Here is a 14,282-nt window from a genome sequence, read left to right on the forward strand (position 1 = left end):
ATTTTTATGTATTTACCATACCTCTTTTTTAAGTGTTTGCAAACCTCTTCATATTTTAAATTTATGTTTTGTTTATACATAATAATAATTAGATTGATTTCTCAATAGGACCCAAATGTTAAATGTTAAACATTACAGGTTGTTAAATTTACATTTACTTGAGATCTACCCCTGTACTGTAGAGCACCTCTAAGGGCAATAGCAAGTTATTTGTCATAAAATTATATATCTATATATGAATTGAAAATAAAACAAAATAACAAAAAAATACGTAAATGAAATATATAGCTAAATTAATTTGTTTTTTAGAACTGACATAAATATTTTTCATCATTTTATTCTTTTCATACTTCCATTTAAAATTTACAGAAACACAACAAAATTTCTAATTAAAATTATTTTAATATATTACCAATAATGCAATACAATAATATAAGTGAAGTATTAAACTTCTACAAAATAGATTAAGGATTTATTTTACCTATGCTTAATAAAATAAAGGGTAAATTTTCACATTATTGTATAGTAATTTGCCAAACTTTTGTCAAGCCAATTGCTATCATTATTTGATAATGTGATCAACATCTAATTCAATGCCAATACATTACTTGTATAGGTACATGGCCTAAATGGCAATACCACATTTTCCTTCTTATGTGGAAACGTCTCATTTAATTCTCATGTATCCATTTTCTCCCATGTAGTTCCCCAACTATTTTTTATTAGCCAATATTTTTTTGGTAACCAAAACTTGCTTTCCTTTCTATATCCAACCACTAGAACTGAATAGCCAAATGCTTTGCCGCAGTCACCAGTATATACTCCCTGCGCAACAAACAAACACAATTCTGTTAGCTACACCTACTAGATTATTCATCTCTTTCTTATTTTTTCTCAAAAAAGACAATATAGAAATTCATAACCACTTACACTCCGATAATTTCGGATAGCTCTATTGCCAAACTTTACGTTTACAGTGGTAGGTCGACTAGATACTGCTTGTTTGAGAGCGTCTTCAGTAGGAGGGACACGTTGAACACCCGTAATAGTTGGTCCCTGAAGCTATATCAAATCAAATCAAAACAAAACAATGATTTAATTGTCTTACAAATTATTATAAATAATATAGGGTTATTTATAAAAATTAATTATGTTTTTAGTAAATTTTTAATAAAATCTCCAAAATATTTTGTTGGTCTAATTATATAGAGTCTATACAATTTAATATTCTGATCATCAAATATAATTAGTTGTAAAAACCTCTCGTATAAATCATGAACAAAATAAAATGACATGAAATAATTTTAATAATTCCAAAACCACTTCAAAATTTCAAATAATTGGAAATTATAAAACCAATCCAAATCCTAACCCATTTAAACTCCATCTCAACGGAATCTAACTATACAAATCCTAACCCATTTAAACTCCATCTCAACCGGATCTAACTATCTTAATGCACAAATGCATCTGAGTATGCATCGTTAAGCCTTATTATTGTACCTCTCCGGCTTGGCAATCGCCCTTCGCAGCCGTGTACCTATAGACAACTTCTTCAACTATGCCTTTCCCTCTATTTTGGACACAGGTGAAGGCATCTTGAATGTTCCCTCCGCTGAAATCGTTTTCTCCGCCAGCGCAATCCAGCAATTGCTGCGGTATCTGGTAGAGGCCCTCTATAGCAGATGCAGTTGCAAAGGCCCAACAACTTCCTGCAAGGCCAAAAAAATAGACAATATATGAGTATCAAGAATATTGGTATTGATCTCGTGTGGACTATGTTCGCCACACATTTCCGTTTCTAAATTCAAAAACTTACTCATCAAAACATAAGATTTTCCAGTACTTCTATTAAGATTTCTCAGTACTTCTATTAAGATTTCTCAGTACTTCTATGTTATGCCTTTCCGTCTCTGTCGGACATAGTTGAACCCATCGCGAAGGTTCCCTCCACTGCAATCGTTTCCCCTGCCAGTGCAATCCAGCAATTGCTGCGGCGATAGGGTCAACAATCTTCCATTTTGTATCTGGTAGAGACCCTCTATAGTAGCTGCAGTTGCAAAGGCCCAACAACTTCCTGCAAGGCCAAGGCCAAAAAAATAGACAATATATGAGTATCAAGAATATTGGTATTGATCTCGTGTGGACTATGTTCGCCACACATTTCCGTTTCTAAATTCAAAAACTTACTCATCACCAGATCCCCTGCTCTGTCTTTCTATACAAATTTTTGCTTCCTCAAAAACATAAGATTTTCCAGTACTTCTATGTTCTGTCAATTGTATCTAAATGGAACCTGATCGCTGATCCTTACCTACCATTTACCTACCGCAATCCCATTTACATTTGAAATATACCATATAATTTAATTCTTTTAAAAGTGGGTTTACTAAGATTTTAATACAAATAATAATATTTAATAAAATCATGAATTCCACTTTCAAAAGGATTCCATTAAACTAGTTTAATTAATTAATATGACTTTAATTAACTATTGAAGCACCATGAGTCACACATGATTATAAAATAGAATTAATTTAATTAATATTCTTAATTAGAAAAATTAACAAGAAGAGCACATGTTCGGTAATAAACAATATGCTAATATGAGTAGAGTATGCATGCAAGTGTATAAACACATGATAACACTATTACAAAACTAGGAAATAACGTAATCATATATATGCAAAATGAATTGAAAATGTTGTTTTTCTCTAGTGATAGACATATATAAAAAGCATATAAGTGATGCACATATATGTGATTAAGGAGATGACCTATAGAAAAGTTGATTTTAATGGGTCCTACTTGAAGGTAGATAGACAATGTATGTTTTTCTAAAAATTTGTTTTTATGAGTAGGAAGGATGTATCTTTTAGTAATAAAATAAAAGTAAATACATTTATGAAATAATTCTAAAGCTTATTTATTTTTTTGGATTTAGAAATCAAATATAATGTATGTCAATATTATATTTAAAATATGGAATATATGTTAATTTTAAAAGAAGTGGTTTTTGGTCAATAAAGTTGTTTATTAATGAGATTTTAATATAAATAATGATACTTAAAAAAACCATGAATCTCACATCTAAAATGTCAAACTAATTAATTAAGGTGAATTGAATTAATTATTCAAACAAAAGCCATGAGTCACACATGATTCCTAAAATACAAATAATTTTATTAATTTAATTACGTTAAAAATTAACATGAGCCGCCCATGCTTGGTAAAAACCAGTGTTCTCCATATCCTTGATAGTTATATGTGACTAAGGGAAAAAAAAAAATGCATTAAAGAAGGAATATAAATGCTAACATGAGTAGAGTATCCATGCAATTGTGTATATGGATGATAACATTATTACAAAACTATGAAATAACTCAATCATGCATATGCAAAATGAGTTGAGACATGTAAAACACACACTTTTGAGAATGAAAACATATTAATAAACACACAATAACACATTCATCTGATGCATGTCCAATAGGAAAAATAGTTAATAGGAAAAACACAAATAAGTTGTACTGATAATGTTGTTTTTCTTTGTCCCCATGATAGACATATATAAAACACATATAAGTGATTCACGTATAGGTGATTATTGATATATTCATATTTATGTAGGATTACATATATGTACGTGAAAATATAGATTCTATAGGTATTGAGTGTGTAGAAGTGAAGTAGGAATAATGGTAAGAAGGGAAAGAATAGACAAAGTAGGCATAAATAAGTGTGTATGCAGGAAACATAAACGTTTTTGTGTAGGAAGACAAGAAGTTAGGCATATGACAACAAAGTGAAAAGTTGAGGAGCTACTGAGGAAGAAATCATGTAAAGCCAATAAAAGAATATGACCGATTGTTATGCTAAGATCATTGGAGGACTGAAAGTTGAACAAATTTTGAAAGTCATGACGGTTAAAAGGGAAAAGGAGAAGGAATTTAGGTTAGTTCATGAGAGGAGAGTAAGAAATAATGGTGTTTGGTAGGCTCAAAGAAAGTAAATATTAGCTTAAAGGAAGAGATATTTCTTTCAAAAGGGTGATTCCATAGGAAAAAAATATAGAAGAAGTCCAAGAAGTTGATCTTATGAAAAACAGAATGTTAGAATGATTCTATAAGAACATGATCTCAATACCTAGGAAAAAGGTTCATGAGATTAAATGATATGTCTAAGGAGAAATCAATTTTTTTAATGCAACTAAGTTAATATGTTTATTATTAGTGCAACTTGTTGAAAATAGCAACAAGAAATGCTAAATATAGAAGTGCTAAAAATAGCATTGCTATAAATAGCATTTCGGATTACATTCCAATTTTAGTTAGTCCTTGAACTAAAATTGTGAATTAAAATTCGAATTTGATCCTAGAAGCTGTTTGTAAAATAATTAATTAATTCATCTTGAGTTAATTAGTTGAGGAAGATCAAACATGAAGTCTATGTGAGGACATGCAACAATTATTCCTTTGATTGAGGAATTTATCCCTTAGTTAAAGAGATAATGATGATTTGTAATTAATTGGATTAGTTAACTATGTTAAGTTTGGTTAGATTAGTTCAAACAGTTGGAGGAATTGATTGTGAGTTCAGTTAGTTAATGCATGTATGCATGTAACTACTGCACTTCAAATAACTGAATGTTCTCTGATAAATAACTCATGCAGCTCATTTCTGTCAGAGACCTAGTTGAGATCAGATGGTGGGACAATGTACTATCAGTTGCAAGAATATTCCATTCTGAATATCTCTTGCATGTAGAAGGAATTCATTCCTTAAGGATTGTGCAGTTATTTCTGAGTTCAGTGAGTTGTATGAGACCAGACTTCACATAGGTGGCATCATTGGACCCCAAAAAAAACTGTGCAAGGAAATAAGAGGCTTCGAGGATTGAGGGAAGGCATATGTTGTGTCTATTTGTTGAAAATGCAACAAGATGATGGAGCTTAGTGGAAAGGAGTCGCCTTCACTAAGCGGGACCGCAGGCTATTTTTGGCGCAAAGTCTATTTTTAGACATATGGATCATGGTCTATGAGTTGCAGGATGCTATTTGTGGATTATTGGTCATGTTGGTAAAAATAGATGGAATTCTTATTTTAGACATATGGGCAGTTTCTATTTTTAGACTGCCAGACTAAAAATAGAACAATCGAATATTATTGTCTCATAATAATATTTGGACTATAAACATTATCTTATCCTCTTGGAGCACTTCAGTTTGAGCTACAGATGTGGCACATGCAGCTGTCAGAAGGAAATACGCTTTTCTTGTGGGTCAGTTGAGCTATTGCATGCAGGACTTCAGTTAGAACTCATGTGGTTGAGTTTTGGTGGAGTTGATTGTGGAGTTGATGGAGTTGTGTTCAGTTTGACTTGGTTGAACTAGTTGTGTATTTAGTTTAACTACAAATACACTAGTGATGAGTGACGTGAATTAATTGTTAATTAATTCACTAATTATTAACTCATAAAGCAACTGAAGAATACATCAGTTAACTCAGTGCATGGACAATTCAGTGGAGACAGGTGTTAGAGGTTGAGATTGCTATCAGTTGTGACTATAGTTGTGCATTAGATCTTGCACAATAAATGGGATTGAGTAATGCCAATGAGGATTGTGTGGTTCTGCCAAGGAAATATGAGTTTGCTTCATCCATTCATCATTATTCTCTTGCAGGATTGCGCAGTGGAGGCAGGCAAACAGTGGAGGAGATTTGAGGCATCAAATCTGAGCTAGTTTGTGTGTAACAGGTGGAGATAGTACTGAGTACTTGTGAGGAGTATTGTACTATGTATTGTTACATGTTCTCAATCATTATAATATACAGATAGTGTGGGGTTTTCAGCTGTATGCTTTCCCCGGGTTACATATTGTGTTAATGTGTGCATGCGATTGATGTTTCATTGATTTTAATGCTGCTAAATTGATGATCAACGTAGAGGAGGTTATGTATTATGCATGTATTCCACAATAGTGTATAATCGGGATAATCTATGTGAATAAGTGTCATATCATTCAAAATTTATACACTATTCAATCCGTGAGCTATATTGAGGGATTGTACTGGGAGCTAGATAGCTTCCGAGCTAAGGCTTTGTGTAATCCAGACTATTTTCACTTGTATGATAATACAGAGATCGGGGTTTTTAGCTGAGGCTTTCCCTAGAGTATTCTTCTGTGTTTCATGTGTATGATTTCTCATTCTCTGTTATATGTGTTCTATATGATCTTTCTCAAATTGATTAAGCTTCCTCAAAGTTTGTTGTAGAAATAGATATAGTATTTTCCTTTATTATATTGCATTTTCAGGTGATCTACAGTGGGAATTTCTACATGGTATCTAAGGATAGGTGATCAAAGCAAAGAACAATATACAACAAGGGAGAAGTTAGAAGTTTCAAGTTCCTGATTATAGAAATTGAGTTCTTATCACATCTCAATTTCACCAATGGCGTTCAGCAGTTTGAGACTCAAGTATGCCCTTGATGGTAGCTCAAATTATATATCCTAGAAGGATCACATGGAAGCGATATTAGAGGACAACGATTTGAAGGACTTCATTGATCAAGAAGTCACCAAGCCCGTAATAGCTAATGCCCAAGAACTGGCGGAATGGGAGAAATGTGTGGCTAGAACGAGTAGAATCCTCCTGGACGGAGTTTGAGACTACATTGTCTCGAGCCTCCATGGGAAGGAGACACTGTATTCAATGTGGAAAACAATGAAGGATCTATATCAGAACAACAACGATCAGAGGAAGTTGGCACTGAAAGACAAGCTTCGGAAAATCAAGTGTGAAAAGGGAAACATGATCTCATCATACCTGACAAAGCTCACCACCTGCAGGGATGAGCTTGGAAGTGTAGGGATCACGACTGTTGACGATGACATGTTGAGTCTTGCTCTCCTCGATATTCGTAAGAGCTGGCATAGCTACCAAGACGTGGTAAATGGAAGAGAGAAACTGCCAGATTAGGAACGACTTTGGTCGGATCTAATGCAAGAGGAGATAAGAAGAAGCACCAGAGATGGATATTCATCAAAACAAGATGATGAAGAAAATCTAGCTTTAGCGAGTAAAGCTAGGAAAGAGAAAGGGAAGGTGTCCCATCCCAAATCGAATTCTTCCCATGGTGGGAATAATTTTGACAAATCGAAAGTGTGATGCTTTCATTGTCATGAGGTGGGCCACTATGCTATGAATTGTCCACAAACGAAATCCAAGAAAGGTTCCTTGAAGGGATCAAATAGTGAGGCACTGACCTCACAGTTTGAGTTGGATTTCTCTCACATCGCATGCATGGTTTCATCCATGGTGGGATGTGTTTGGTACCTAGACAATGGAGCTTCATTCCACATGTCAGGTGACAATAATCGATTCAGTACCCTGGAGGAGAAGGATATCCAAATGCGCATCGAGATGGGTGATGATGGAAAGTACTGTGTTTCAGGTGAAGGTATGGTTGTGCTTCAGAGGGAGCATGGAGCTCCTCTCACCCTCACTGATGTAAAGTATGTACCCGGTCTGAAGAAGAATCTTGTGTCCGTTGTTATGCTAGAAGATAAAGGCTATGATGTAGTCTTTAATAAAGGAAAGGTATTCTTGAGGCATATCGGCACTGGACAGACCAAGCGAATTGGGTTTTGAGAAAAGAATCTCTACAAGCTGGAGGTAGATGAATGTGTTGCATTGAGCTCCAAAGCAGAGGTGGTGCAGAGCCAAGATGTTGGCGAACTATGGCATAGAAGATTGGGCCACTTTCACCACAGGGCCTTGAAGATCATGTAGCAAATTTCTACTGGACTACCCAAGGGAAAACTGGGGCGAGTTGATACATGCAAAGGTTGTAGCTTGGGTAAGTATGCGAAATATTCCTTTCAGGTTCAAGATAGTAGAGTTGGATCAATCCTAGAATGAGTTCACATAGATGTATGTGAACCATTCTCTATAGCCTCCACCGCTAAACAAAGGTGCTATGTTATTATTATTGATTATTTTTCTTGTAGATGTTGGATCTACTTTATTCAAAAGAAGGATTGGATCTTCTTGACGTTTTGTGAGTTCAAAGCCTTGGCAGAGAAAGAATCTGGAAAGAAAATAAATTGAGAATGTTATTTTTCTCTAGTGATAGACATATATAAAAAGCATATAAGTGATGCACATATATGTGATTAAGGAGATGACCTATAAAAAACACATATAAGTGATTCACATATAGGTGATTAGGGATATGTTAATATTTATGAAGGATTATCTACATGTATGTGAAAATGTAGATGTTATAGGTAATTAGTGTCTACAAGTGAAGTAGGAATAGAGGTAAGAAGGGAAAGAATAGATAAAGTGGGGATAAATAAGTGTGTATGTGTGAAATAGAAAAGTTTTTGTGTAGGAGGACAAGAAGTTAGGCACCTTGCAACAAAGTGCAAAGTTGATTTTAATGGGTCCCACTTGAAGGTAGATAGACAATGTATGTTTTTCTAAAAACTTCCTTTTATGAGTAGGAAGGATGTATCTTATAGTAATAAAATAAAATTAAATACATTTATGAAATAATTCTAAAGCTTATTTATTTTTTTGGTTTTAGAAATCAAATATAATGTATATTGATATTATATTTGAAATATGGAATATATGTTAATTTTAAAAGAAGTGGTTTTTGGTCAATAAAGTTGTTTATTAATGATATTTTAATATAAATAATGATACTTAAAAAAACCATGAATCTCACACATAAAACCAATCCAAATCCTAACCCATTTAAACTCCATCTCAATGGAATCTAACTAGACAAATCCTAACCCATTTAAACTCCATCTCAACAGGATCTAACTATCTTAATGCACAAATCCATCTTAGTATGTATCATTAAGCCTTATTATTGTACCAATCGTTCTTGGCATGGGCGCTTCTCAGCCTTGTAAGTATAGTAAAATTCCTAAGTTATCCCTTGCCCTATTTTTTTAATATAGTTGAAGGCGTCGATAATGTTCCCTTCGTTGCAATTGTTTCCTTGGCCAGTGCAGTCAAGAAATTGCTACGTAGATAGGGTCAACAATTGTCTTGTAGGAGGACAAGAAGTTAGGTACATTGCAACAAAGTGCAAAGTTGATTTTAATGGGTCCCACTTGAAGGTAGATAGAAAATGTATGTTTTTTTGAAAACTTCATTTTCTGAGTAGGAAGGATGTATCTTTTAGTAATAAAATAAAAGTAAATACATTTATGAAATAATTCTAAAGCTTATTTAATTTTTTGGATTTAGAAATCAAATATAATGTATGTTGATATTATATTTGAAATATGGAATATATGTTAATTTTAAAAGAAGTGGTTTTTGGTCAATAAAGTTGTTTATTAATGAGATTTTAATATAAATAATGATACTTAAAAAAACTATGAATCTCACATGTAAAATGTCAAACTAATTAATTAAGGTGAATTTAATTAATTATTCTAACAAAATCCATGAGTCACACATGATTCCTAAAATACAAATAATTTTATTAATTTAATTACATTAAAAATTGACATGAGGTACCCATATTTGGTAAAAACCAATGTTCTCCATATCCTTGATAGTTATATGTGACTAAGGAAAAAAAATGCATTAAAGAAGGAATATAAATGCTAACATGAGTAGAGTATCCATGCAATTGTGTATATGGATGATAACATTATTACAAAACTATGGAATAACCCAATCATGCATATGCAAAATGAGTTGAGACATGTAAAACACACATTTTTGTGAATGAAAACATATTAATAAACACACAATAACAAATCTGATGCATGGCCAATAGGAAAAACAGTTAATAGGAAAAACACAAATAAGTTGTACTGATAATGTTGTTTTTCTTTGTCCCCATGATAGACATATATAAAACACATATAAGTGAATCACATATAGGTGATTATTGATATATTCATATTTATGTAGGATTACCTATATGTACGTGAAAATATAGATTTTATAGGTATTGAATGTGTAGAAGTGAAGTAGGAATAATGGTAAGAAGGGAAAGAACAGATAAAGTAGGCATAAATTAGTTGAGAAAAATCAAACATGAAGTCTATGTGAGGAGATGCAACAGTTATTCCTTTGATTGAAGAATTTATCCCTTAGTTAAATAGATAAGGATGAGTTGTAATTAGTTAGCTCAGTTAACTGAGTTAAGTCCAGTTAGATCAGTTCCAATAGGTGGAGGAACTAATTGTGAGTTCAGTTAGTTAATGCATGCATACATGTCAGTTCTGTCAGAGACCCAGTTGAGATCAGATGGTGGGACAGTGTACTATCAGTTGTAGGAATATTCCATTGTGAATATCTATTGCATGCAGAAGGAATTCATTCCTTAAGGATTGCGCAATTATTTCTGAGTTTAGTGAGTTGTATGAGGCTAGGCTTCACACAGGTGGCATCGTTGAACCCCAAGAAAAACTGCGCAAGGAAATAGGAGGCTTGGAGGATTGAGGGAAGGCATATGTTGTGTCTATTCATTCTCTGAGCTATATTGAGGGATTGTACTGAGAGTTGGATAGCTTCCGAGTTAAGGCTTTGTGTAATCCGGACTATTTTCACTTGTATGATAATACAGAGATTAGGGTTTTGAGCTGAGGCTTTCCCCAGAGTATTCTTCTTTGTTTCATGTGTATGATTTCTCATTCTCTGTTATATGTGTTCTTTTTTATCTTGCTCAAATTGATTAAGCTTCCGCAAAGTTTGTTGTAGGAGTAGATCTAGTATTTTGCTTTAGTATATTGCATTATCAAGGGATCTACAGTGGGAATTTCTACATGGTATTGGAGCATAAGTGATCAAAGTAAAGAGCGGTATACAAGAAGGGAGAAGTTTCAAGTTTCAAGTTCCTGATTATAGAAATCGAGTTCTTATCACATCTCAATTTCACCAATGGCGTTCAGTGGTTTGAGACTCGAGAATTCCCTTGATGGCAGCTTGAATTATATAGCCTGGAAGGATTGCATGGAAGCGGTATTAGAGGATAATGATTTGAAGGAATTCATTGATTAAGAAGTCCCCAAGCTCGCAGCAGCTAATGCCCAAGAATCGGCAGAATGGAAGAAACGTGTGGCTAGAGTGAGGAGAATCCTCTTGGAGGGCGTTTGAGACCAGACTGTCTCGAGACTCCATGGGAAGGAGACACCATATTCAATGTGGAAAATGTTGAAGGATCTATATCAGAAAAACAACGATAAGAGGAAACTGGTGCTAAAAGACAAGCTTCGTAAAATCAAGTGTGAAAAGGGTGACACGATCTCAACATACCTGACCAAGCTCACCACCTGCAGGGATGAGATTGGAAGTGTAGGGATCACGACTGCCGACGATGACATGGTGGGTCTTGCTCTCGTCAGTCTTCCTAAGAGCTGGCATAGCTACCAAGACTCGTTAAATGGAAGAGACAAACTGCAAGATTGGGAACGACTTTGGTTGGATCTGATGCAGGAGGAGATAAGAAGAAGCATCAGAGATGGATCTTCATCAAAATAAGATGATGAAGAAAATATAGCTTTAGTGAGTAAAGCTAGGAAAGGGAAAGGGAAGGCATCCCATCCCAAATCGAGTTCTTCCCATGGTGGGAAGATTTGACAAATTGAAAGTGTGATGCTTTCATTGTCATGAGGTGGGCCATTATGCTACGAATTATCCACAAATGAAATCCAAGAAAGGATCCTCGAAGGGATTAGATGGTGAGTCACTGGCCTCACAGTTTGAGTTGGATTTCTCTCTCATTGCATGCATGGTTTCATCCATCGTGGGATGTGTTTGGTACCTGGACAGCAGAGCTTCATTCCACATGTCAGGTGACAAGAATCTATTTAGTACCCTGGAGGAGAAGGATCTCCAAATGCACATCGAGATTAGTGATGATGGAAAGTACCGTGTTTCAGGTAAAGGTATGGTTGTGTTTCAGAGGGAGCATGGAGCTCCTCTCACCCTCGTTGATGTAAATTATGTACCGGGTCTAAAGAAGAATCTTGTGTCCGTTGCTATGCTAGAAGATAAAGGCTATGATGTAGTCTTTAGTAAAGGAAAGGTATTCCTGAGGCATATCGTCATTGGACAGACCAAGCGAATTGGGATTCGAGTAAAGAATCTATATAAGCTGGAGGTAGATGACTATGCTGCATTGAGATCCAAAGCAGAGGTGGTGCAGAGCCAAGATGTTTGCGAGCTATGGAATAGAAGATTGGGCCACTTGCACCACAGGGCCTTGAAGATCATGCAGAAAATTTCTATCGACTACCCAAGGGAAAACTAGAGCGAGTGGATACATGCAAAGGTTGCACCTTAGGTAAGTATGTGAAATATTCCTTTTAGGATCGAGATAGTAGAGCTAGACCAATGCTAGAACGAGTTCACATAGATGTATGTTGACCATTCTCTATAGCCTCCACCGCTAAACAAAGGTGCTATTTTATTTTTATTTATGATTTTTCTTGTAGATGTTGGATCTACTTTATGCAAAAGAAGGATCAAACCTTCTTGAGGTTTTGTGGGTTTAAGACCTTGGTAGAGAAAGAATTTGGAAAGAAAATAAGAGCCTTGTGAAGCGATAATGGTGGAGAGTATGTCTCCCAGAAGTTTAATGACTTCTGGGTAGCAGAAGGAATTAAACGGGAGTTGATGGCACCCCATAACCCACAACAGAATGGGTGGCCGAAAGGAAGAACCAATCTATTGTGGGAGAAACTCGAGCGATGTTGCATAACGAAAGCATACCACTTCATTTGTGGGGTGAGGCATGCAATACAACAGTATTCGTGCAAAATAGAAGTCGCACTGTATACTGGGGATGAAGACACCAATGGAGGCCTTTTCTAGGAAGTGACTAGATGTGAGTCACTTCAGGATATTTGGATCATCGGTTTATTGCCATGTGACCAAAGATGCCTGGAAGAAGCTAGATCCCACAGCTGAGTTGGGGATACTTGTGGGGTACACTGATACACCCCAGAACTATCGGGTGTGCCTGCCTACAAGTTAGAAGACGGTGGTATGTAGAGGTCTGAAGTTCGACGAGCAAAAAGCCATGCGTGTATCACTTGAGAGGGAGTTCAAGTTGCATGTAGAGGAGGAACTTTTGGTTCCAAAGGAGGAGAAGCCTCATATTGATGCGGAGCAGCCACATGTAGAGGATCTGGTAGTGGAGACATCCACTCATCTAGAGTCTTCTAGAGATGGGCAGAAATGCTCAAGGGAAGTTGACAAGTTGATGCTAGATGCATGAGAGAATGTGGGGCCGCCATCCTCTCAGCGTAGACAGAGGATATCACTCGAGCATTACACTAGTTACATGGCCCTGGTTGGGGAGTGTGTAGCGACTGAACCTTCTTATTTTGAGGAAGCAGTGTAGCAACCAGTCTGGGTTGATGATATGGTAGAGGAGTACGAATCTATCATTCAGAACAGTGTGTGGGATGTTGTCCCAAGACCAGCGGACAAGTCAATGGTGAGTTCCTGATGGCTTTACAAGGTAAAGCTGGTATCTGATGGCAGTGTTGAGAAACATAAGGCAAGGTTTGTTGCCTGTGGTTTCTCACAGGTTGAGGGGATCAACTAGGATGATACTTTTTCTCCTGTAGCAAGGTACTCATCTATCAGATCGATGTTGTCACTATCAGCTCAGATGGGTTGGAAGATCCATCAAATGGATGTGAAGACTACGTTCCTCAATGGGAAGATTGAGGAAGAGGTGTACATTGAGCAACCTGAAGGATTTGATACATCCGATCGTGAGTCGCATGTGTGCTGACTCAAGAGAGCATTGTATGGGTTGAAGCAAGCACCTCGTGCTTGGTACACTAGGATCGACAACTATTTCACCGAGTTGGGCTTCACCAATAGTGAAGTAGATGTGAACCTTTACCACATCATGGTAGAAGGTAAGCCATTGATCATTGTAATTTATGTTGATGATCTGATTTTGACAGGTGATGATCAGTTGATCAATTATTGCAAGGAGGACCTTGCAAGAGAGTTTGAGATGAAAGACATGGGCCTCATGCACTACTTTCTAGGCATGGAAGTGTGGCAGAAGGATGGGGAAGTATTTGTGTCTCAAGGCAAGTATGCCAATGATATACTTAGGCAATTCCACATGGAGAAGTGCAAGCCCATGCAAACTCCTCTACTTGGTAACTGGAGGAAGGAGGATGCTAATTCAAGTGAGGTAGTAGCTGCTACTGTTTATCAGCATCTTGTGGGTTTGCTAATGTATCTAGTGAAGACACGACCAGATTTTTCCT

The 14,282-nt window shown here is 35.9% G+C and overlaps 1 protein-coding gene across 1 annotated transcript; it reads right to left on the reverse strand.

Annotated features, from left to right (window-relative positions):
- Positions 1-678: 678 nt before the first annotated feature.
- LOC149183662 (ervatamin-A-like) lies at positions 679-2,340 on the reverse strand. Its single transcript, XM_089415028.1, has 5 exons — positions 2,330-2,340; positions 1,869-2,077; positions 1,504-1,712; positions 931-1,062; positions 679-825 (listed from the first exon to the last, which is right to left on the reverse strand). The coding sequence occupies exons 1-5, from the start codon at positions 2,338-2,340 to the stop codon at positions 679-681; spliced, it is 708 nt and encodes a 235-aa protein (XP_089271154.1).
- Between the last annotated feature and the right edge of the window lie 11,942 nt (positions 2,341-14,282).

The sequence above is a fragment of the Pinus tabuliformis genome, chromosome 3_2 (assembly GCF_031772625.1).
Source record: "Pinus tabuliformis cultivar Carrire ecotype Pingquan chromosome 3_2, CPIR1, whole genome shotgun sequence".
Lineage (NCBI taxonomy): Eukaryota > Viridiplantae > Streptophyta > Pinopsida > Pinales > Pinaceae > Pinus > Pinus tabuliformis.